Source organism: Astatotilapia calliptera, chromosome 10 (assembly GCF_900246225.1).
Source record: "Astatotilapia calliptera chromosome 10, fAstCal1.2, whole genome shotgun sequence".
Classification (NCBI taxonomy): domain Eukaryota; kingdom Metazoa; phylum Chordata; class Actinopteri; order Cichliformes; family Cichlidae; genus Astatotilapia; species Astatotilapia calliptera.
This window is the reverse complement of record NC_039311.1, coordinates 25,102,255-25,126,907: the sequence shown is the minus strand read 5'-3', so window position 1 is coordinate 25,126,907 and position 24,653 is coordinate 25,102,255. Positions and strand designations below refer to the sequence as shown.

Genomic DNA, 24,653 nt, shown 5'->3' with positions numbered 1-24,653 from the left:
TCTCAATGTTTTAAAGATGATTTGGTGCACAGATTGTTTTCTAAATGAGCAATAACAAACATGATGTTTCTCTTTGCCTTTGACTCCTGTCTTTGCCTGTTGCGTTATTATCGGATCATCTTCACTTTCCCCAGATCTTTGATTTTAATACTTGGAAAACTGATCATGTTTTCACTGAACAGTCAGATTCCTATATTTATTCTGCTGGTTGTGAAGAATGACATGGAGTATAAAATTTCCTTTTGAACTCTTTTCCTTTGTTTAATTATTGCTTATTAAAGCTGACAGAAATTTGCTTTGATTTATTTATTGGTAATGAAGGAATTTGTGCAGTGTCTTACTCTGTGTATGTAGTTTTAATGGCGGTAGTTAATGTGCTGAGTAAGCAACTAAACTTGAAAATGTCCTTGTGAGGATTTGCTGTTTGTTGTGTGGGTCAAGAGTCATGTTGACCTGTTTTAGCACTCCATTTAACAAATAACACTTCTGTTATGTTTGTTTTTTTAAATAAATGTCACTTTCTGTGGTAAATACAAATTGTGAAATGGTGTGGTCTGCTTTTAAAAATTGTATTCCTTTTTATGATTTTGTGACTGATGCACATTTATATGTTTTAAAATGGTGATAGTTATTTACACTTTTATTATTTTTAACATCAGCTCCAGTTATTTTTGTTACATTGTAGTTACATAGTTGTGTAGCTCATTCACTGGCAAAAAATCAGACTCACTGGCCCTTTTGTTAGGTCACCCATTCAGTTGCTTGTTACATCCTTTAATTTTCCAATCACATGGCAGCAGCTCAATGTATTTGGGCTTGTAGACATGGTCAGAACAACCTGCTTAAGTTCAAATTAAGGACCAGAATGGGGAAGAAAGGTGATTTAAGTGACTTAACATGGCATGGTTGCTGATGCCTGACTGGCTGAACTTTATATTTTAGAAACTGCTGATCTGCTAGGATATGCTCTCACAATCTCAGGAAATTACAACAAAACAGGCAAACCAAAAATGATCGATAGAAGATTGGAAAAGTGTTGCCCATAAGGTCCCGTTAGGCTTTAACATGTTTTTCATTAGTACGGACTCGGATCACCTTCGCCACGACTGGACTGATTTTCCTTATTACAATGGAGTAACTTCCAATGTGTTGGGTAGTTGTCATAGCAACGCGTCCGAGCGTCCCGCGACGTAATTAGTATGCGACACGAACGCTGGACGTCCAGGGAAGAATATACCAGCGCTCGGTCTGTGTCATCAGATTCAGAGGACCACGGCAATTTTTTTGTAACCATTTCCCTCTGCTCGCCCGGGGTTCCAGATGCAAGGTGCAAATAATTAAATGAATGTACATTTTAGATTTAAATGAGGAGATGCTGAGCTGGGCAACACATTGCATATCATAGTTTACTGATTTACTCATTAACTGTTTGCTGACGATTAAATTACAAGATGAAAATCAGGACTGATTTTCATCAGGACTGATTTTCATCTTGTGAACCGATTGGAATAAGAAGCGAAACTTGAATATTTTACGCCTCTTTTTAAATAATTTGATCAATACTTTTAGTTTTTAATGTCCAACTTTAAACTAATTTAAATTAATAAAAAAACTAATAATACAATGAATAAAATATTTAATAATAAAGGCTTTAATCAAGGCTATTTCTTTAAAATAACTGCACTGGCATGTACCCAGAGGGGATACCTGCAGAGCACCCAGGTGGTCAGAAGGACTTTGATCTGAAGTGTAACATTTTAAAGAGCCTAACACGTGCTTTTCAGATACTTTTAATTCTGTTGCATTTTAACTTAAATTGAAATACCTCCACTTTGAGCAGTCCCACCCACTGTCCAACCCCGTTTAGACAAAACAAGGGTCTTTGAATCGCCTGCGTTACGTCACGCATATGCGCATGCATAGGGGCTGGTGGACAGGCTGTCGCCGGGAGGCTGGAAAATCTTATGGAAAACCAAACCAACATTGGAGTATTAATAGCAGCGGTGTCTTACACTTGTATCACAGCGTTTAAGAGGCAGGCCGGCTCTTCTGACTGCGTACTTGAAGTATAAAAGCCGGTCATTATGGAGCATTGCTGGAGATTCACTGCGGGTACCTCCCAACAGGAGCTGCTTTACAGCTCCCGTAGCTACCCCATGTGAGCCTCTATTTTAGCAGGCGCACAGGTCTGTTTTTATTTTGCGGTACTGCACAAGTACTGCCTCTGTTTTCATCCAGGGTTAGTCAGCTCTCTGCGTTTATTCATCTGTACCTGCTCAACATCCGTCTGCTTCCAAGAAGACATGTCCGGAACCCACTGCTGAGAGTCTGTTTTCTCACAATATTTAAAATAATCAAATGAAAATGAAGTCGTCTCTGGCTCCTGGGATAAGACTTATCACCAACTTTTCTCGGGATAGTTGGTAAGTTTCCATTCTTTTTGTCCTCTTGGCGCACACGCAGCCCTGTAATGGAGATTGCTGCTTCTTATCTCTGCTAAATGATTGATATCTCTGTTAGATGATTGACTCAAACTAGTCGATAAACCGTCAGAATGTGAACTGTTCTGGGACCAGTAAATCCAGAGACATTATCATGTAACCAGCTATTGTTTTAAATGTCTCAGTTCCTGTTATAAATGTATTACTACTTCTTGTTTTCTGTACCCGGCACGTCTGGTTTCCCCTGTGCGAATCTAGAATCCCACCAAACTCCATTAAAAAAATTGACATTTTAAGAGGTGGCCGGCCACAGTTTCCAGTGTCGACCACTGGGTTATTTTGCAATAACCGAAAACTGTCGAAAGGGATTTATACCTCCAGATTTATCAGCAAATAAAGTGTCAGTAAAGAGCCATTCCATTATATTTCCTGCTTTTCTAAATCTGACTGAATATAGAAAATACAAATTTTTCTTAAGACAACTCAGGCTCCTCAGGTATGTTTTGTAAATGCAGGGTGTTTTTGCTGGTTACCAAGCTGGAAAACTGCAAGCCACCAAAAAGTTACAAATTGCACAGATTTTATGGAATACAATGAAAAAACTAAAAAAGGAACTGCGGCTGCAGTAAAGACTGAAACTAACTGGGTGAATCTTGAAGAGAGTTTTCATCGGTGAGTCTCATGAGGATTGTGTAGCTCAGAATGAGTCGGACCAGTCTGATAGATGGATCCCCACCAAAAGAAAAGCCAGCAACTGGGAAAAAAGCATCTTTAAATTCTTAAAATGTTTGAGGAAAGGAGAGTACACGAGAGTAGGAAGAGTATCATGTGACTCAACTTCAGTTTCCCTTTATTTCAGTTTCATATACTTTGAGAAGGTCACATTGAAATAATTAAAGCAAATGATTGAATTATTGACCCACATTGTGCTGGACAAACAAAATGTTTGTCTCACACACAGTTTGTTATTAACAAAGGATGTGCCCTTAACTCCTCCCGCCATATCTGCTTGGAACACTCTTGGAATGGTTTGCCATGATAATAACGCCGGAATATGAAAACCATTCAATGACCTGAATGTACAGCATAGTATAAATTTCTCCAAAAACAAAGATCAAACTAAATAATCAAATGATGATAATAAGACAAAACCGAATGTTTCATAAACAATGATGATGATAGTTAGTGTTTATGTTTGTTTACCACCTTTTGCAAGCATTTTTGTATGCACAGTCTTCACCATTATTTATCAATTCAGACAAATGTGCGTCTTATTTGTGTTTGTCCTGATTCCTAATTCTTTAAACACACCTTCGTACTGTATCTCTCAAATTCCAAACAATTTAGGTGAAATCACTGGACTAAAAGAACTTTAGGTTCACGTTCCTTTTGAAAAGATAAACAGACAGATAAACTTTCAAGGGTCATAAACCAAATAAAAGTAGGCTTTGAATTATTTAACACTCTTGCATCTCAAATTAACACCTTACACTCCAAGTATAATGTGAGCACTGAGAATACTTTTTCCACCTATTAACTTGTGTTGTTTAGCCAGCATGAAAACAGCTGATCTGTGAGTTTGTTACCCAAACAAATATTTCTACGTCAGTGGAAAGTTTTACTGTTTTGTGTCATGTGTTTGTGCTGGAGGCATTTTAATTGATGTCACTGCATGATTAATAAGCATACCTTAGTTATTCTCTTTGTAGGTTTATTTTTATTATTCTGTTTTGATATTTTGAATAATAAAGATAATTTGATTGTCATTTTTAAATGATTTTGGTTCTAATGTGTCTGTTTTTGCAGGTATCGTGGTTTTATTCTCATCCTCACCTTCCTGTTCTACACAGCCTATCACTTGTCACGGAAACCTATCAGCATTGTTAAGGTGACTGGAACAGTTGAATTTCTTTTTATGAACACTATTAACAGTGTTTTTGCAGGATCAAATGCTCTCTAGAAGGACAGAACATGTCTTTCTTGTCTTGTACTTTTTACCCTCAAAAATGGACAAAATCTTTACCTTAACACTGCTCATTTGTTATCTCCTTACAGATATATTGATTAAATCTAATTTCTAACATTCAATCTTTAGCTTGTCACAAGATCAGGGAGACAACAGAAGATACGCTCTTTTAAGAAAATAATTTTATCTACATATAACTCAGACACAGCCACAATTAAAGGTATTCGTGTCTTTACAAATTCATAGAAATTAACAGCTGAAGCACAAAAGCTGGTAGAAAAGCAAACGGCTCTAAAGGACGTCTGCTGAATATGCTAAAGGGATTTTTCTTGTTGTTTCAATCAAAGATAGTCAAGCAACAATTGAAAGTGTTTGCATGATACAGCAATGGTCTGCAAATGAAGGCTTTTAAAGTCAAATGCTGTAAAAGCCCCTCATTGTTTAAATTACAAAGTATTCATGAAGTGGTCATAAAACAATCATAGGCTGTGATCCTGTCACCCTGAGAGCTGCAGTGTGTTGTTTGTGGTAATAGTGGTATCCTGGCATATTCTTATACTGTATCTTTATACATTTATACACCTATAGAAGATAATTTTTTTAAATCTTTGGTTCTTCATTTGCTTGTGTCAACTACTGTTTTAGTCATTTCAATTGGTTTCTTTCCACGTTCTTCTCTCGCACTCAGAGTGAACTGCACAGAAACTGCTCCAACGTCATTCAGCCAAAAGACATTAATATAACCAATAATGTTACCTGGTGTGATTGGCCACCCTTTGGTAAGTCCTTTAAATGCTGTCATTAATGCTCGCTTTGGAAACACAACTTCTAGTAGATGAGATTTTGGACAATTGCAGCTCTCAGAAAGTTTCAGTGTACCAAATTATTACTACACATGATTTATCAGTTGGTTAGGTGTTTGCAGTGGAAAAAGTGGCGTATGCATGGATAGGAGGAGCTGCTGTGGTGAAGCAGCTTCTTGAAGCTCTGAAACTCAAAAAAAAAACAAGGAAAAGGGAGACTTTGTTTGTCGTCTGTAGTACCCCAGAAATTCCAAGTATGTTGATGCATGATTACCTACTGCGAAGGACATGCTGTACACTGATAACTAAATAGTTTGTAGTGTGGGTGTAGATTTTCTCTGAGACTGGAGGCCACATTATAGAGGTGTTCAAGTAAATTTTACACCTTTTCTAGATCATTTTATGATGAAAACTTTAAAATCAGCCACTATGAGATACTATAAAATGAACTGGTGGTTTTGCTCTGGTTTTATATTTGTGTTTTTATATTTTTTTTATATTAGAGTTTTTGGTTAAAGTCCACCAGCTGCTGTTGACTCACGTATAGTTGTCTTTACTTGTTGGCATTAGTATTATAGGTCATTTAAACCACATACACAGCTACACTGTGGCCAGAAGTTGAGGTTAATAGATGAAATCTGCAGTACCTGGAACTTTTTGGGGGAAAAGTCTGGTGGAGAGTTAAGCTTAGTGCTCTAAATCCATAGAGGCTGCACTGTCATGGCCAAGGTTGTTGTTTGTGTTTGTGAGCTGCTGTGAAACTGAGCTGATCATGTGAGACCTGCAGCTGATAAATATTTAACTTTTAGTTAATGTTACAGAAACACAGAAAAGAGATAAGTGTTTGAAGCTGCACTGGAAGAATACTGGCTATAAGATAGATACAATTACATCTTCTACAACAGAGAATTACCACCAGTTGCACTTGTCATAGTTCCTGTGCTCTGTGGTTACTTTTCTGGCAAGTTTGAAAGCAACTAAATTACAGGGATTATATTAAAAGGGTCCTACTATCATTCCTTCCTCTTTGTCAAGCAACTTTAAGTCTGGGGTTAAGTTTTCAGCTTGAATCTAGTCCAGCTGTGATCGTGTGAGAGCCTGTAATAGGTTAATAGTCCATCATATGGTCAGACCAGAGAGCCAGACAACTCTGTGTTCACAGACGTCCCACCCATCAGTTCATTCAAAACATTTTTTTTGCAAATAAACCAATCAGAAGAAAGTTGACAAAAAGGGGGCCGCTAAAGATAGAAGAGCTATTAATAATATTAATTAGGCATATATTATGATGTTGTTTAGCAACAACCTAACAACAGACTAGGTTCACTGACCAAACAACATTGTAGCATAGGGATGTGGTAGTAAGATAAACAAGAATTATTTTATTGATGACAGGAATACAATGAGGAGCTGGTAATGAGATTAACAGGTCCAGAACTCTGCTGCAGTTTTTTGTGTGTGTGAGCTGTACTAATTGACGAAGACCTCACAAAATTATACGCGCCGATGCGGAGAAAAGTAACAGTTTTCTCTGTTTTCTTGTTAAAGACCAGGACAACTATCAGACACTGTTTGGGGTCTTGGATAACTGCTTTCTGGTTGCTTATGCCATCGGGATGTTTTTCAGGTTTGTATTTGCTGTTTTTGGCTGACCTTGTTGTGTTTTTGTCTGAGAGGGCATGTGCTGCACTGAATAATAATCATCTCTCATGTTCTCAGTGGGATATTTGGTGAGCGTCTCCCTCTGCGGTACTACCTGAGTATTGGGATGTTGATGAGTGGGTTGTTCACATGTCTGTTTGGCCTCGGCTTCTACTGGAACATCCACTCACTGGGGTACTATGCCTTCGTCCAGGTAAAGAAACAAATCCACAAACCTGACCTTTAATTTACTTTCTGATTCATGTATCCTGTTCTCTTTTATTATTTCAATTGTGGGGCATATGACTGTGATATCATTTATAAATAAGAGCTGAAATGTGAGCTCATCAGCCACACATTAGCTGATTTAGGTTGCTAGCATGAAAGTGTCATGGTCCTGGGTCTTTTGACCCAGCGTTTTAAGTTTGAGTTTATTTTGTTCATTAGGTTATCTAAGTTCATTTGGTTATTAGACTCCTTGTGTTTTCTTCCCCTGTATTTAAGTTTCCCCTCAGCCTTCGTGTTTCATGCTGCGTGTCTTATGTTATCAAGTTTGTATTATTATGCCTAAGTGTTTCTAGTTATTATTTTCCCCTCGTGTTTCCAACAATGTTAAATCTCCCCTGCTCTTCATGCGTTTCATGTCTGTGTCTTACATTGTCAAGTTCTGGTTGTCGTTTCTAAGTCTGCATGTTTCCTGTTTTATTTTGAAAAGGGGTCTTGTGTTCTGTGCTCATGCGGTTAGTTTTACTCTTGCCTGTGCATCATTATGTCTATCCTAGTCAGCTGTTTCCTCATGTGTCTCCACTTCCCCTAATCACCTGCTGTGTATTTAAGTCCTCTATTTTCAGTGTGTGATTGTCAGGTCGTCTGTTGTCCACGCCATGTTTCCTATGCCATGCTTCCAAGTTTCTTGTCTAGGTTTTTCTTATTGTTTGTTTAGATTTCCCAGTTTAGGTTTGTGTTAATTTTGCTTCAGTTTGCCTTGCCCTTTGTTTGTACCTTTTTTACCAGCCATATTAAGCGGCTCACCTTTTGTTAACATTCAAGTTTTGTTCCCTGTTCCTTGGAGTCTGCATTTTGGGTCCTTTTTTCAATTCATACAGTCTGCCCTCGCCAGACTGTGACAGAAAGTGGTGGTTTCGTTAGCCACACAGTTGAGAAAGTAAATCGGTAAATGTCCTGTAATTGTTTTAATGTTAAAAATCCACTATTAGACAAAAACAGGGGAAGAGAGTGTAGAAACATTTTGACACTTTCTTGATTTAAAAAATTAAAGGAGTGAGTTTGACTTTTTGCTCTCACCTGACTGAGCAGTTAAAACACTGAGCCTGCCCTGACTGAACTAAACTGAAATTATAGACTCTCTTTGAAGCTGATTAATCTAACACTTGGACACAAATGAAAAGCAAAGTGCGGTTTTACACGATTTAACTTCATCTTTACTGAACAGCAGCCAGCTGCAGTGACCGTGGAGAACTTCCCTGGAGCTATCAGCTATCAGTGCTCCTTCAGAGACACAAACCCAGATAGAGATGCTGCATAAATACACTGTGTTTACAGTTCAATTTGTGACATAAAGTAAAGTTTAGCTGTTGTATTAGTCTAAGAGAGAAAGTAGATTTGCATCCTTTTATCTTATGTTGCACAAGCCTTTTGTTTACATTTCTAAACGGATTGTCTTTGAATCTCTTTCTCTGCTGAGAATGAGGAAACTTTGATTTGCTATAAACAAAATTGTGTCCATTTCGGGAACAACTGCAGCATACAAAAAAAACTGCATTAGGTGGAAAAAATAAGGGAAGTGCAGTGATCAGATGAACTGTCTCTTGCTGACCTCAGGTTTTACTGATCGCTGAGGTCTGTAGAAATGTTTTCTCTCACTCAGTGCCTCGTCTTAAACACAGGCGCTGTCAGAAAAGTGTTATTTCACTTCAGGGCTTTTTTCACGCCTTTTGACCACTAATAATAACACGCCAATGGGTTGGATTAGCTCAGAAACAAGTGAAAAAATTAGCTTCAGCCACAGCTTAGGCTAGTTGCCTTCCCATAAATTAGGGATGCCAGTAATGAGACTATTTAGTCTGTTTTTTAAGTCTTTAAATTGAAACCTCAGCTTAAAAAAACCTGGAGATATTTGATTTATATATATATAAAAAGCAGAAAAGCTGCACACCCTTATCTTTGTCATGAGTTTGTCCGCCTATAAATGCAGGAAAATATTTATTTATTTAATTTTTCTGACCTTTGTGCAGTTGCCAGATTGCAGTATTGTTTTACACCTCTCAAGTATCACATGAGCTTCACACGTGTCACATGACCAGCAGTCAAATTCCATCAGCACTTCTCAGGAAAGCATGGAAAGTTAATCAATCAATAAATAAAGTTAAAATTAATAAAGTTAATTTTTAATAAAAATAGGATTCATTCAATAAATGGACAATGAGTTTATTCTAAGGTCTTTACCTCAAAATTGAATTGAATTGAGTTTGTAAGAAAAAAAAGTCGTCTATGGCAATAGAGAAATTGAAATCTGTGACCGGAAGTATTTAAAAAACTGGGTCAACAGTATTTATTTCATTTATGATCCTGTTTATTTTAACCTGTTAACATGTGCACTTTAGGTATGGATATTGAGCATCTCTTACAGGCGTGACCACTGAGAGCTCTGCAGGTCAGTGCAGAGCTCTCTTAGCAGCTTTTCCACTTGAACGTGCACAGAGCACATGGTGGCTTAGTCACTCTTAGATCTCACTTATCACATGACTCGCAGCTGCATCACATGACTGCACATGCAGAGCTTTGCTTATATCAGTTTGGTGTAGGAATGTTGAGAATCTATGTTAGTTTATCTCTTCTTCTTTTCCTCTTCATGCGGAGTTTACAGGGTTTCACGAAGAACGTTAACACAGTCCAGGTTCTCTTTCTGTTTCATTCTGCAGGTCATGAACGGGCTGGTGCAGACCACCGGTTGGCCAGCAGTGGTGGCTTGTGTTGGCAACTGGTTTGGAAAGGGGAAGTAAGTAGTGGGGGAGAATTCATGCTGAATGTGCATTAGAAATTGCTTTTTTCCCTTCTTTTTTCTTTCTTTTTTTGATGGCAGCAGAATGAAACACAAGCACATTGTCAAACCAGGCTTGGTTGTAGGTCAGACGACACTCACATCATAAATTAAAGTTATGAGCCTGAACAACTGGTTCTCACTGAAGTAGAACTACAAGCACAGCAAGCAGACAGACATATTAAGAATATATATATATTGGCTCTAAAAATACACTAAAGAAAGGGGCAGGGAACAGAAAAAAGAACAATATTTATAGTAACAGTCACATGTCTGTCAGTGTTTGCACTGCTGCTATTGATTATGTCCACCTCAGCCAGTCAAAGAAGTTAGGTTACACTAAAAAGAAGATTGCATGTGTACATAGGTGATGAGTATTGACAAGATCTAATTGACTGCCATTATCAATTCCGCTTTTAGGTTGGATTCTCGAGCAGTTCCCTTATTAACTCCTCATCAATTCTGAGTGCAAAACTATTGATATCTTTGAGTCTGAACACGGTGTCCAGTTCAAAATAAGCCTTTATGTGACTTAGGTGTGCAAAAGCTGTCATAAGTTTGCTGGAGTCTTTGTGTTAGGGGAATTGCTGTAAACCTGCCTTTACCTGACATATGTAATCATATGTCAGGTGCAACATATTTATATGATAAAGAAAAGCATCAGGAGTAAATATGAGGCACTTACAGTGGGGCAAAAAAGTATTTAGTCAGCCACCGATTGTGCAAGTTCCCCCACCTAAAATGATGACAGAGGTCAGTAATTTGCACCAGAGGTACACTTCAACTGTGAGAGACAGAATGTGAAAAAAAAATCCATGAATTCACATGGTAGGATTTGTAAAGAATTTATTTGTAAATCAGGGTGGAAAATAAGTATTTGGTCACCTCAAACAAGGAAAAACTCTGGCTCTCACAGACCTGTAACGTCTTCTGTAAGAAGCTTTTCTGTCCCCCACTCGTTACCTGTATGAATGGCACCTGTTTGAACTCATCATCTGTATAAAAGACACCTGTCCACAGCCTCAAACAGTCAGACTCCAAACTCCGCCATGGCCAAGACCAAAGAGCTTTCGAAGGACACCAGGAAAAGTATTGTAGACCTGCACCAGACTAGGAAGAGTGAATCTACAATAGGCAAGCAGCTTGGTGTGAAAAAATCAACTGTGGGAGCAATCATCAGAAAATGGAAGACATATAAGACCACTGATAATCTCCCTCGATCTGGGGCTCCATGCAAGATCTCATCCCGTGGGGTCAAAATGATCATGAGAACGGTGAGCAAAGAGCCCAGAACCACACGGGGGGACCTGGTGAATGACCTGCAGAGAGCTGGGACCAAAGTAACAAAGGTCACCATCAGTAACACACTACAACGGCAGGGAATCAAATCCCGCAGTGCCAGACGTGTTCCGCTGCTGAAGCCAGTGCATGTCCAGGCCCGTCTGAAGTTTGCCAGAGAGCACATGGATGATACAGCAGAGGATTGGGAGAATGTCATGTGGTCAGATGAAACCAAAGTAGAACTTTTTGGTATAAACTCAACTCGTCGTGTTTGGAGGAAGAAGAATACTGAGTTGCATCCCAAGAACACCATACCTACTGTGAAGCATGGGGGTGGAAACATCATGCTATGGGGCTGTTTTTCTGCCAAGGGGACAGGACGACTGATCCGTGTTAAGGACAGAATGAATGGGGCCATGTATCGTGAGATTTTGAGCCAAAACCTCCTTCCATCAGTGAGAACTTTGAAGATGAAACGAGGCTGGGTCTTCCAACATGACAATGATCCAAAACACACCGCCCGGGCAACAAAGGAGTGGCTCCGTAAGAAGCATTTGAAAGTCCTGGAGTGGCCTAGCCAGTCTCCAGACCTCAACCCCATAGAAAATCTGTGGCGGGAGTTGAAAGTCCGTGTTGCTCGGCGACAGCCCCAAAACATCACTGCTCTCAAGAAGATCTGCATGGAGGAATGGGCCAAAATACCAGCTACTGTGTGTGCAAACCTGGTAAAGACCTATAGTAAACGTTTGACCTCTGTTATTGCCAACAAAGGTTATGTTACAAAGTATTGAGTTGTATTTTTGTTATTGACCAAATACTTATTTTCCACCCTGATTTACGAATAAATTCTTTACAAATCCTACCATGTGAATTCATGGATTTTTTTTTTTCACATTCTGTCTCTCACAGTTGAAGTGTACCTCTGGTGCAAATTACTGACCTCTGTCATCATTTTAAGTGGGGGAACTTGCACAATCGGTGGCTGACTAAATACTTTTTTGCCCCACTGTACATATGAAATTTTAACTTCAACAGATAACAGGACTGTTCTCTTTTTCATTCATCTCCATAATTTTGCTTGTCACTGCTTTGATCTTTGCTCATACTGAGGCTCCCGGCTTGTGGCTGGCTGAACTGTGGATAACTTTAGCTTGAGACATTTTTCCCATGTAACGTGGCTACATGACTACAAACTATTTAACAATATAAACCTGGATATTTATGGACATAAAAAACAAAAACATGTTATCAGTTTTTGGCAGATGACTGCTTTTTAACCCAAAACTGATCCCTAACCTGTCATTCAACTCAAATATCATTTTGTAAACCCAGACAAGTAACAAATACGAGGATTTTGACAGAGTAAACCTGTCGAAAAATCACCATATTTGAGAATTGAAACTCATCATTTTACTGTCATTGTATTAATTTCTCAATGACTCCCCTCAGCTTACAAGTAGAGGCACCTCTGCAGCTTTGTATCGACCATAATGATTTTTTTACTCCAAAGAAAATCTCAATATGAAGTTTCAGGCAGACATGTCAGTTGGAACTAAGTTAGCAGATTGACAGATCTGGAGTGGAGAGATAACCTGTGTGAACCGCTGCATCTGGAAGTCCTGCACAGGCGGTGCATGAGAAGGACATACATCATGTTTCAGAACTGGATATTGAATAATCTAGCACCTGCACAAAAATCCTGCAAAGTTCACCAAATGTCAATTTCACCAGGTTTTTTCTGGCCATATCAACAAACATGTTACGTTTTTTTTTTTTTACCTTAATCAAACCGTGAGAGAAAATGGACATCATGCTTATTAGTCAGTTAAACAATCAGCTTGTTCATTCATATGTACATTTGTAATCTGGCTAAGCCTGTTTTCCTGCCTCCCTGTGGTCATGCTAAGATATGTTAACCATTGTCTGGGTCCTGCAAATCTCTTGTGCTCCAGGATTCAGAGTATCAGAGAGCACAAGAAATGATTGTGAATCATCACAGCACACACGCTCTCTCAGATAAAAAGGCAAAAGGTCAGCCAAAAAAAAGCGCACACAAACCTGGAAAACACCCTGATGGCTTTATCCAAGACCCTGCACAGTGTCTGATAGTTCTAGAGAAACAGGAAACAGATAAAACTCTTTCTTTTCTCCCTTTTTAAATTCATAACGTTTATAAATGTGTGTTTTTACTGGCCTTCCACTCACAAAAGCGGTGACAGCTGACACACACATGACAGTTTTAGGCCTTAATTTGTGGCTCGCAGACATTACTTATACATTTGCCACATTGTTTACATGTATAACAGAAGCAAAGCATAGTAGGCCCCATTTAAACCCCAGTAGTGATCTCTGTTTTAATGCACCAGAGCCCTAATTAAGTTCTTGCCTACTTTTTACTTCCCCAAATGTCTTCAGTGCATAAAACAACATAAAGGCATGCTGACAAGCTTCAAGACTCCAGCTCAACATTCATGAATCCATTTTGTAAAACTGACTTTCAGCAGGAGAACTTCTCGTGACCTTCTCTGTTTTGATTGCCAGGCGTGGCTTCATCATGGGTGTGTGGAACTCCCACACCTCAGTGGGAAACATCCTGGGCTCCCTCATTGCGGGAGTCTTCGTCTCCACGGCCTGGGGATTATCCTTCATCGTCCCTGGAATCATCATCGCCTGCACTGGGGTCCTGTGCTTCTTCTTCCTGGTTGAGAGTGAGTTTCCGTTTGTCAGACAAAATCCAAAATACTTCCCCAAAGTGAGCTTTAAGATTTAATGTCTCCCATCCCATTTCGTCCGTTCTCTTTTCAGAACCTGAAGACGTGAACTGCTCATCTCCTCAGCATCATGTAAGTTACAAAAGCAACGCATCCTTTCCCCTCTTTCCATGAAAAAGTCTGCTTGAGCTGTTTATTTGTGTGTCAGAGTGGTCAGGAGAGGAGTCAGGAGGTTGGTGAGACGGCGCCTCTCTTGCGGGACTCATCCATTGTTGATCCATCCATCAATGGAGCCGTCTCCACTGAGCCAGACGTGATTGTTGAGGAGCACAGCGAGGCCATCAGCTTCCTCGGAGCGCTGCGCATACCTGTGAGTGGAAATGGCACCTTTAATCACAGAAATGTGATTGATTGGCTTTGAATGTGCAGATATTTGTGCCATATTTTACAGTAAAATTTTCCCATCACGCTTAGTTTAACTCAAGGGTTGAAAATTGCTAACTTTGGCACCACCTAGTGGCTAATTAAAAATATCACTCCAAACAAACGTTATAAAAACTATTTTAAAGTTTCTTTAACAATGAAAAATATTCACAAATTGTTTTTATATTTATATTATTAAAGTTGAGGTTGTCAGACTGTTTTTGTCACAGCTGTCTGTCTTAACTGGTCACTTAAATGAAAAGGAGCCGTTATTAATGTTATTAACGAGACTTTTGTTTCTTCGAAAGTCACAAACCCACGCGGCTCCTGTGAAAACGGCTCTGTGTGTTTATCCTGTTAAAGATGGGAGGGACAGTGATTGGTCGTTTAATCTCATTGTTATGTTTACTTTGCTGATAATGAGACTGTTGCCTAGTAACAAATAAGTCACATTTGACACAACAATTAGAGACCAATTCATGCGTCACTTATTATCACCTTTACTTCACTCACTTTGACTTGATCACTCCCGTGATGATGATCGTTTTTGCTGTTAAGCGATTACCTCCTATTTTCTTTTTCTTTTTTTACTCCAACCAATCAGCAGCGAGCAAATTATCCGCCAGACAGCACGAAGAGCTGAAATCGCCTGGGGGCACTTAACGCTTTTTCTTTTTTTTTTCTTCAACTGTCAAAGAAACAGTTGATTTTTCCAGTCAGTGTTTATTATGACTTTAGGAAAGAACCTTATGAGAAACAATTACTTTCCCATAAATATGCCTGTCACAAAGACCCGCCTTCCTGGAGGTTTCTGCTGGAAACAGCAATGATTCTGTTGGAATAATAAATGTGAATCAAAGATAATGATTAGGAATTTACGTGAGTATATGTTAGGAAAAATAAGACAAAATAAGAGTTATAAAGTTGCAGTTTAACTACAACTCTATAAATTTAGCCAGTGCAAATAGTCCTGATCAAAAACGAGTTATAACTCTTTTCCACTCTTCAGTATGCCTGGTTAACAAACACTACCAGTGGGTTTTATTATTATTGATAACATGGTGAATTTCTGCTGTTTGTTACTGTTAAACTGTTTCTATGAGTCACCTCTTTCTTTGTGATCAGCTATTCATCAGTGGTATGAAGACAGGTTTGCATGAACAGGTCCTGAGCAGTGAATGAGTTAAGCATAGAAACATGGATACACATTAAATACATTATAGGTACCTGTGTTCATGTATATCTCCTAGGGAACTAGGAGAAACCATAGTCATCTGCAATCATATGTGCACTTAAAAAAAGGTTGTTTTTTTTTAATCACCTCAAATTGCTCTATGCATGGGGAAAGGCCCATGCAGGTGAGAAGGTCTAAGAAATTCAGAACCCATGAGGTGACTCACAGTCATTTCCCAATGACTTTGAATAAACTGGAATTAAGCGATGTCCTCACTGTGGGTTCATGAGAAAGAGTCAGAGCTGTTTTGAAAACCGTGCATGGATTTGACACGCAACTCTGCTCCTGTCATTGTATCAGAAGGGGAGGGTGTTTGATTTCCACCTGTGTTGCACCTCTCTGATGGCTAACGGTGAATTACAGGATGACAGACACTTTAAGTTGCTTCTGGGGTTTTTTCATGATGTTTTCTGTCTCTCAGGGCGTGGTGGAGTTCTCGCTCTGTCTGCTTTTTGCCAAACTGGTCAGCTACACCTTCCTCTACTGGCTTCCTCTCTACATCTCAAATGTTGGTCAGTATTTACACACATCATTTTACTATTAAGATAACCTAATGATCAGTTCATGTGATTTAAAGCAGTTTTTAGAGTTAATGCATTTGTTTTGTTTTTGTTTTTTAGCACATTTTGAGGCAAAAGAAGCAGGAGATATGTCGACATTATTTGATGTCGGAGGAATCTTGGGTAAGCTTTGAGTCTTGTTTGATTTGTAAAATCACTCAGTCAGTTCAGTTTTTGCCAGAAATAAAGATGCAGAACATGATGCAAAAATGCATCACTGCAGTGTGACTGTGTCACATACGGCTGTGTGACAGGCGGGATTTGGACCCAAATGCAGAAAATAAACTCAAGACTTTAGCTTTATTCCTGTAACCCTAAAGGAATGCTGAAAGTAAAAATGTTTGCACAATAGGAAACCAAAATATCAGAAATATCATGAAACACAGGAGAAGGAGGTGCAGAGCATTGAGGAACGACATGAGGAAGGGCAAAGGGAGAACTGGGGTTATAAATAAACACAAGATAATAAGGAAGATCAGAAACACCTGGGAACACAGCTGGTACAAATCTGGGATACAAGACTAGGAAAGGAAAACTGAATGTTAAACACATGAGACAAAGGTTACGAAAAAGCAAGACAGGGATACCTAACACAGAGACAGATGGTCAGATATGGTACAGGGAAACATGAGGGAGACCTGAAGACCAAACTCTGAGTACAAACAACAACAGCTGTAACGGGGAATAAATACAAGTGAAATATACAAAGGTGAAAACTATGCAGTAAGTAAAAATATAATAAATATATAATACATATATAGTTATTTTAAACTAATTATAAACAATTATAAGTAGTGATATCTTAGTCTTCTGTAGAAACAAAGATCTTTAAAATTAAAACTAAAACCTTTTTTGAACACTTGTTTTTAATGAATTCTTAATATTAAAATCTCCCAATTTTATGCAGTCAAAATCTTAACTTTTAACCTTTAAATAACCTTGAATTAACCTTTAAATTTGTGCAGTTTTTACTATTCAAAGTATAATATATCGCATAATATCCATGCTCAGTGATAGCGATAGAACAAAAGGATTCTGAATTTAGGCAAGATTTCAGGTTGTGAGGTTTGAGTGGGTGGTGACGGTGAGGTAGATGTGAAGTTTTTCAGCTGTGAACATTTCATGCAGGTATCTCCTGCTCTTAAGCAGTTATGGGGGTTCAACAATTGTGGAAAAAACAAGACAAATTAAAAGGTTTCAAATTTTCAACCCGCCCGTATAGTTCAAGAGACTAACTCTGAAAATATTTGTGGGAAGAAGGAAAAACTTGACTGAACTGTCTTTGTGTCTGCAGGAGGCATCTTGGCGGGCCTTGTGTCTGACTACACTGGGGGGAGGGCGTCGACGTGCTGCGTCATGCTGGTTGTTGCTGCCCCCATGGTGAGTGTCACCTCTTATATTAGATTAATAATACGATTGTGGAGCAGTGAAAATGGACGGGGGGGGGGGGGGGTGGCTGGTGTAAACTTGATTTTTAAAAATCCAAGAGGTCAACAACACTTTCATTTAAATAACTAACACTTGCCATGGTTAGAGGCTTCTGCATACAAGCCTTCATCATGGGTAAAAAACCTCAAATTTATTAAATGCATCTTGCTAGTATTGGGTTGGACCCTCTTTTACCTCCAGAACTGCATTAATTCTTCATGGCATCGATTGAACAAGGTGCTGGAAACACTCATCTGAGATTTAGGTCCATATTGAGACGACAGCCTCACACAGTTTCTGTAGGATGTGTCTCTCCCGTTCCACCATATCCCAAAGGTGCTCGATTGGATTGAGATCTGGTCACTGTGGAGGCTATTTGAGCACAGTGAGCTCATTCTTATGTTCAAGAAACTGTTTGAAGTTGTTAAAAACAAGTGTAAAAAGTTCAAATAAGTTTTCAGAAAGTTCAAGTTTTTTATTTACAGAAGATCACTCAGTGTGTGGGAGGTGTGACTAAAGCAACACTGTGATGTCACGCTTCATGAAAGATCAACACCCAGTCTAAGAGTGCTGTTTAAAAAGGATAGGTGTATACAGTATATACAGACAGTATATTCTGCTGTTCACAAAAGTCAATCACAAGTGTGTGCTGGTGTTTTTGGCTCCATGTTAGTGTAACCACAATAAGGTAATTTTACCAAAAACAACACAAATAGAAGAAATGATAATTGATCTCAGACACTGTAACATTGAATGCAAAGCCAGCGTTATTCATAGCATGGACTTGCAGATGGAGCACTGCTATAAATGTCGACCACAGTTTTTGACCAGTTCAAATCATAAAAAACAGAAAAAAAAATTTGATAAGGAGATTTAAGTGTTTTGTTTTTGTCTTTGTTTTTTTAAAATCTGCTGGTTTTAACTAATAATGACACAGAAACATCCTGAGCAGCATTGTTGACGCCTGCTCCAAAAGCAGGGTTATTTCTCTCACTGGGGTAAAAATTATTAATCATTTTGACCAGTTTTTTTTTTGACCAGTTTTGTCATCCGAGTTCAGGAAGCTTCTCTCAGTCAAAGTGTATTTAATGTTTTTGACAGGATGATATTTCACACTGATGTGAGAGAGGTTTCTGGCTGTAATAATTGTCACCCATGTGCAGATTTTCCACAATTAGTTGATTGGCTGATTATTTGTTTTGCTCTATTCTCAGCTTTTCCTCTATAATAACATTGGGCAGAGGAGCCTCGGTACTACAATCGGTAAGACTTCTTTATTTTGTCATTTTTAACTTTGATACTAATCACATTAAAAACACCTTGTTGTTAAAATGTTTACTCAAATTACATTCTTGTATAATGTTTAAGAGTTTATGACACAATATTATGGAGTGTATGTAGCGTATGGTCATGATTGTAAACTGGTCACTTTGCCAAAATCAAAGTAAAATTCAAGAATATGACAGAAAGAGGAGACAGGAAGTATTGCACAGTAAAGCATTTTTGATAATCAAGACGTCTAGAAATTGATCACAAGATGCAAGATTTCATTGATTTATTGATCATGTTTTCAGTAGAAAGAAAGATTTCAGAGTTATTAATTCATTATTTGAGCATAGATAACTCACAGATTCTTTACATTTGCTTACATTGACCTGAACTTAGCTCGAACTGAAAATAGATTAGATAGACTTGTTGTGGATTCAGCCCTCACTTATACTTTTTCTTTCTGTGTAGGTATGCTGTTATTGTGTGGAGCCCTGGTGAATGGACCTTATGCTCTTATCACAACTGCTGTATCTGCTGACCTGGTAAGGTCTAAGGCATCATAGGAAATCCTTTGCTTTACTTAAAAATGTCTCCGCCATTGGCATAATGATGCTTCCGTTGCCACAGGGGACACACGAGAGTCTGAAAGGAAACGCCAGGGCGCTGTCGACAGTGACCGCAATTATTGATGGGACAGGATCAATAGGTATGCATATCATGACTAAACGTTAAAAAATCTTGAGCTTAACTCTTTCATCTGTAATTATCATAATAACTAAGGAACAAACGAGTTGGTTAAGTCAGCAGAGGATTTTAAGCCTCTTTTGTCTCAAAAAAGCCCAAAATCTTCCAGATGTCACCTGTTCAGCACCAAACTGCAGACAGGTAAAGTTAGCACCCATCTGTTGATCATGGTGGAACCATTTAGCCTTTAAAAGTGTTTGTATTGCCCTCAGGAGTTGGTGGACACTAAAAATAGAGCTTACATCTTACTGTTAGTTTTTTTGCCCATGAACTCCTCCTGTGTGAACAGGAGATGAGAAACGAAACCCGACACGCAGGTACATCTTATTCCCCTCAAGGTTTTTTTCTATATCCGATGTTATTATGATGTCATCAGGTTGCCCAGCAACCACTTGCCAATGAGGTAGACATTGGACTTTACTCATAGTTTACCTATGGCACCATATAAAAGCACTGTATGATCTGTAATTTCACAAAAATGACATCTATAATGTATATCCATAAAACTTTAATTAGGCTTGATGCGTCATCATGTTGCCTAGCAACCACATAACAAAAGACTAAACAGTCCTGTAGCGTGGTCATGTACTAGTATTCATATCATACTCTTTATAAAACACGGAGACTATTAGTTCTAATATAATTAATGCATCCTTGCATTTCTGTCCACATTTGTCTCATGGTTTAAATTAAAATTAAAAGCGTAGATAGAACATAAACAGTTATTTTGTCTTTTGTACTCAGGACAGCAGTTTGTGTAACTGTAAAAAAGAAGATGGAAACTGATGAAGTCCTGAGAGACTAGAAAATTGAGTACTTAATGTGTGATTTAAAAGGAAATGGCTATTTTTCCATTTTGTGTTTTTCCTCCTGACTTTTTCATTTAAGTCTGAATAATTCTTGACGACTTTATGCGTTTACACTTAATGACTTATTTTTATGCTCTCTGCAGGAGCTGCACTGGGTCCTCTGCTGGCCGGTGTGATCTCACCAACTGGCTGGAACAATGTCTTCTACATGCTCATCTCTGCTGACGTCTTAGCCTGCCTGGTCAGAGAGCAATCTTTATCTGTTCACTCACATAGAATAAACTTGTTCCTTTTTAATGCAAATGCCAACCAGTTAATTTAAGGATTGTTGTGGTGGTTCATCCTAAATTTATTATTGTGTCAGCATAAAACCGCTGATACAAATGTATACGAGAAAACAATATTAAACATTGTACACTCACTGGCCACTTTGTTAGGTACACCTGTTCAGCTGCTTATTAAGGCAAATATCTAATGAGCCAATCACACAGCAGCAACTCGAGCATCACAAACATAAACGTGGTTGTTACCAATGTGTGCCTACTAAAGTGGGTGAGTGTAACACAACAAAGACAACAAAATTGACAGCTAAAGTTACCAAACAAACAAAATTACAACCTTACAAACAAATTTAGTAATTCATTCATTTAACAAAGAAATAACGTGCAGTACAGTGTTCACATTGAAAACATAAGCAGACTGGTGTGAGGTAGCAAAACAAAGCATGTCTGAATAGGCAAAAAAATGAAAAGGTAACTTATTGCAGTTGGAAGGTTTTTTTAACAGCTTTCTTTGGTACAAAATGGACATTAAAGAAAAACTGCTCAGAACTTCTTATATAGTATATCTATATAGTTTACTTTAAAAATAAATTGGCACCGGTGAAACTGGCGTCTTGAATAAAGGAGCCAGCTGAGTCTGTGAAACATCTGAACATACAATTCTGCAGAGTCGGTTATATTTACCACAAACATGGTACCAGTCTCATGTCATAATAGTCCATTATTGGCAATGTAAGTTACATGACGAGTCTTTGTGTAACATTACTGGTATGTTACTGGTGCAATGCAGAATATCGGTGCCTAAGTCGAGACGTTGCCGCCGCGAAGCTAACCTCAATTCACTTGATTTATGTTGAGAAAAGGAGCAAACAATAGTTTGCCAATGCTGTCCTGTGGACCTTTATTTCACTAAGCTCCACATGGATCCTTTTTTATTCCTAATGATTTTTAAATATTGTGGTTTGTGAGTATGCCAGAGAACTTATGAGAACCACTCAAACCCCCAACTGACACTTCTTTTGTTTGGCTCCAGTTTTTGTCCAGGCTTGTTTACAAGGAAGCTCAGAGATGGTGTGGGTGTGGACCCAGAGCCAGAGGGTGAGTATCATCGTCAACGCCACTGTCTCTTTTTTCGACCTTTACCTTCTTTGTTTACATTCATTTCGGGGAACCCTAGAGATTAAGTAAGCCAATACAGAAAAGACTGATGTTTAAATATGTTTAACACAGCCGGTAAAGATGGAACACAATAGGAAGGCTTTTTACAAAAAAGCCTCAGTTTCTCTAGAGGTTGCATGAAAAGAAGGATGCCTGTGCATTAAAAAGGGAGCTGGGGAAATGTATTAGGATCGTTAATATAATAACTGGAAGCAGGTGGAAGCCACTATCCTGGCTCTTCCCTGAGGCAACAAAATACACTTTTGAGAAAAAGTAAAGCACAGGAATTAGTTATATTGTGCTAGTTTAATCCAACCCTGAAGTAATTTGTTTTCCTCTGTAAACCTGAACACATCTGCACAGTAATCCAGATTAGGTGTTTTATTATAAACATGAGTCATTTATTCTTCAGAATATACTCACAGAATGAAATGAAATAATCTGAAATCAGTGCATCTCTGTTGTTTGCTGCTAAGCTAACAGTGTAGCATATGATTATAGTATCGGTTTTTCTGATCAGCCTCTACCTGCAGGAATTTTGTCATCCTCTAAACTAACTGTGACTTTTTATTGCAGGTTCAATGAGCTCTGAAATCAAAGTGAAAACCAAAACACACAAAGGGAGGAAACAATGATGAAACTGACCTCACCGTACAACCAACTAACTCTTTTTTTTTTAACCTCCAACTTGGACAATCTTCTGCTGAGCTGATGATTGAAGCCTTCTAACTGTACGACAGTATGCTTCTATAAGGAGACAAATGTCTTTTTGAGGACTAATCCACTCATTCTTACTTGTTTTTAATGTTCTTTTAGCATTAAATGGTTTACACTGTTTTTTTTCTTATTGGGTCTTTTTTTTTGTCTCCTTGGTGTTTGTGCCCTTTCAATGGCATTTTAGGCAAACAAGCTGGAACACTGGCTGAGTCAGAAACTGCTTCAGAGGGTTTTACATGCAGTAGAAAGTCACCGTGTAACTGAAAACTAAGTGTAAGGAACTAAGTAAGAAAGTTTTGTGATTTCAAATTTGGAAATTGGCTAACACTTTATAATGTGGCCGTGACTAACAGGGTTCGTGTAACATGAGAAGTGATACTGTAAATAATTTTAAATACTACAGGCATAAGTACACTGTAATAAAATTTAAGTTGTGAATAAGTAATTTTAAGTACTGTTTAACATTTTTCTTGATAATTTTGCAGAAAAACAAACAATATTTCCGTATGTTACATTGCAAATACGTTGTACTTTTCAGTGTTTTGGTCATATTATGAGCTGGTTTAACCTTCCAGAGCTTCCAGAAAATTAAAAATGACTTACCTACAAATACAATTTTATGTAATTTTAAGTAGCTAAGTAAGTAATATAATAATATAATATAATTTGTGTCTCCTTTATTTTCTTGAAAGTTAGGCAAGGTCATGTCAATCTACGGCCCATAGTACGACGTACTTATGATGAAAGCTGGGGAATTATTGATTGTTTTTCTACAAAATTACCAAGAAATTAACTACAAAGTAGTTTACTTGTAGTTAACTAAAGCTAGAGACTGTTGGATCAGATGGTTTTACCAGTCTTGCATGAGGCATGGGGTCACGAAGCTACTTCCCTGAAGCTTTTCATGTTAACTTTTTGAAGGAAGATTTTTTTAAGTTGAATAAAAATGCTGTCAGTTCTACTGCTGTATGTGGTAGATTCAAACTAAAAGAGACGATTGGTTTCTAGTGTAGATTATTGAACAGCAAACAGAAAAATTTTTTTTTTTAAATATTGTTTCTTAACACTGTAAAGCCTAAACCGCCAGAAATGCAAACTTTTTTGAAACTTGAATGTTTATTAAGCCTCCTGACAAATAAAAAAAGAAATTTGCACATGATTTTGCTACATCTGGCATTTCTGTGTAATATATTGCTTACAGTATGCATGTGTCTGATTGTATACGTCAGGCTTTTCAGGTGAAAAAAAGTCACACTGATGTAAAAGCCATGTATCAAATATGAATAACTTGACATTACAGAGTTAAAGAATCAATACCATGAAAGTGTTTTTAAACCACAATGGATGTGCCTCATTCACTGCCAGTTAAAAATAAATATTTGATTTTATAGGATTTCCTTACTCATGGGGATATATGAGGGTGGTGAATGACAGGAACATAAAAGCTGCAGCTGAGATGACGATGCCTGATGCCCTGAGGCAAAACTGGAAATCTGAGATTTTTAATAATCTGTGCAAATTATGCGATATTTAAGCCGGAGCTCAAACTGGAAATTTTCCGGTTTTTGGATGTTTGCATGTGGTGTTTAATTGGGAGGTTCAGATGTGGGTTACAGTAAGATTTCATGGAATTGAACACGTCAGTTGTTTATGCACACTCTGAGACTTGGGGAAACTTGAGTATAAGATATTAGACTGAGATATGGTCTAACTAAAGATATTACTGTGCAGTGGATGTGGGTGATTTTAATAATATGTTATTTATTTCTTTGTGTGAGTGCATATTTACCTCCTGCCTTCGAGAGAATAAATTAAAATTCAGTGCATCTCAAAAAATGTGAAATTTGAATTTGTTTTTTGGTAATTAATTATAAAAATAAACTGTTCAAAAGTCTTGAGTCACCCCTCACCACTTTATATTTTGTGTTCAAGAAACTAGACATGTCATTTCTAAAGTATCCTTGAAAGTGTTTCTTTGGACACTGTCTACTTTTCACTTATCAGTTAATCTATCAACTTTTCACTGAAGCCTCATCAGAAATGGGCTCAGTGGCAACCTGTCTGATGGAAGGATGATTACAAATTTTAAACTTTTGGTTCAATTCTTCATCAGTGTGTGTGGAGGA

General features: G+C 38.0%; 1 protein-coding gene across 1 annotated transcript; it reads left to right on the top strand.

Annotated features, from left to right (window-relative positions):
- Nucleotides 1-1,712: 1,712 nt before the first annotated feature.
- Nucleotides 1,713-23,686, top strand: slc37a2 (solute carrier family 37 member 2). The gene is made up of 18 exons (XM_026182508.1): nucleotides 1,713-2,423; nucleotides 4,248-4,329; nucleotides 5,096-5,186; nucleotides 6,759-6,837; nucleotides 6,930-7,065; nucleotides 9,794-9,870; nucleotides 13,735-13,901; nucleotides 13,999-14,036; nucleotides 14,113-14,274; nucleotides 15,983-16,073; nucleotides 16,182-16,244; nucleotides 17,416-17,501; nucleotides 18,764-18,812; nucleotides 19,287-19,360; nucleotides 19,446-19,524; nucleotides 20,515-20,612; nucleotides 21,686-21,750; nucleotides 22,387-23,686. The coding sequence occupies exons 1-18, from the start codon at nucleotides 2,359-2,361 to the stop codon at nucleotides 22,400-22,402; spliced, it is 1,518 nt and encodes a 505-aa protein (XP_026038293.1). The 5' UTR covers nucleotides 1,713-2,358; the 3' UTR covers nucleotides 22,403-23,686.
- Nucleotides 23,687-24,653: the final 967 nt, after the last annotated feature.

Bases quoted from the DNA above. Each gene is read 5' to 3' on its own strand.
- slc37a2 (XM_026182508.1), top strand. From the start codon at position 2,359: ATGAAAATGAAGTCGTCTCTGGCTCCTGGGATAAGACTTATCACCAAC. The intron at 2,424-4,247 runs GTAAGTTTCCAT...CTGTTTTTGCAG, and splicing joins AACTTTTCTCGGGATAGTTG to GTATCGTGGTTTTATTCTCA. The intron at 17,502-18,763 runs GTGAGTGTCACC...CTCTATTCTCAG, and splicing joins TGGTTGTTGCTGCCCCCATG to CTTTTCCTCTATAATAACAT.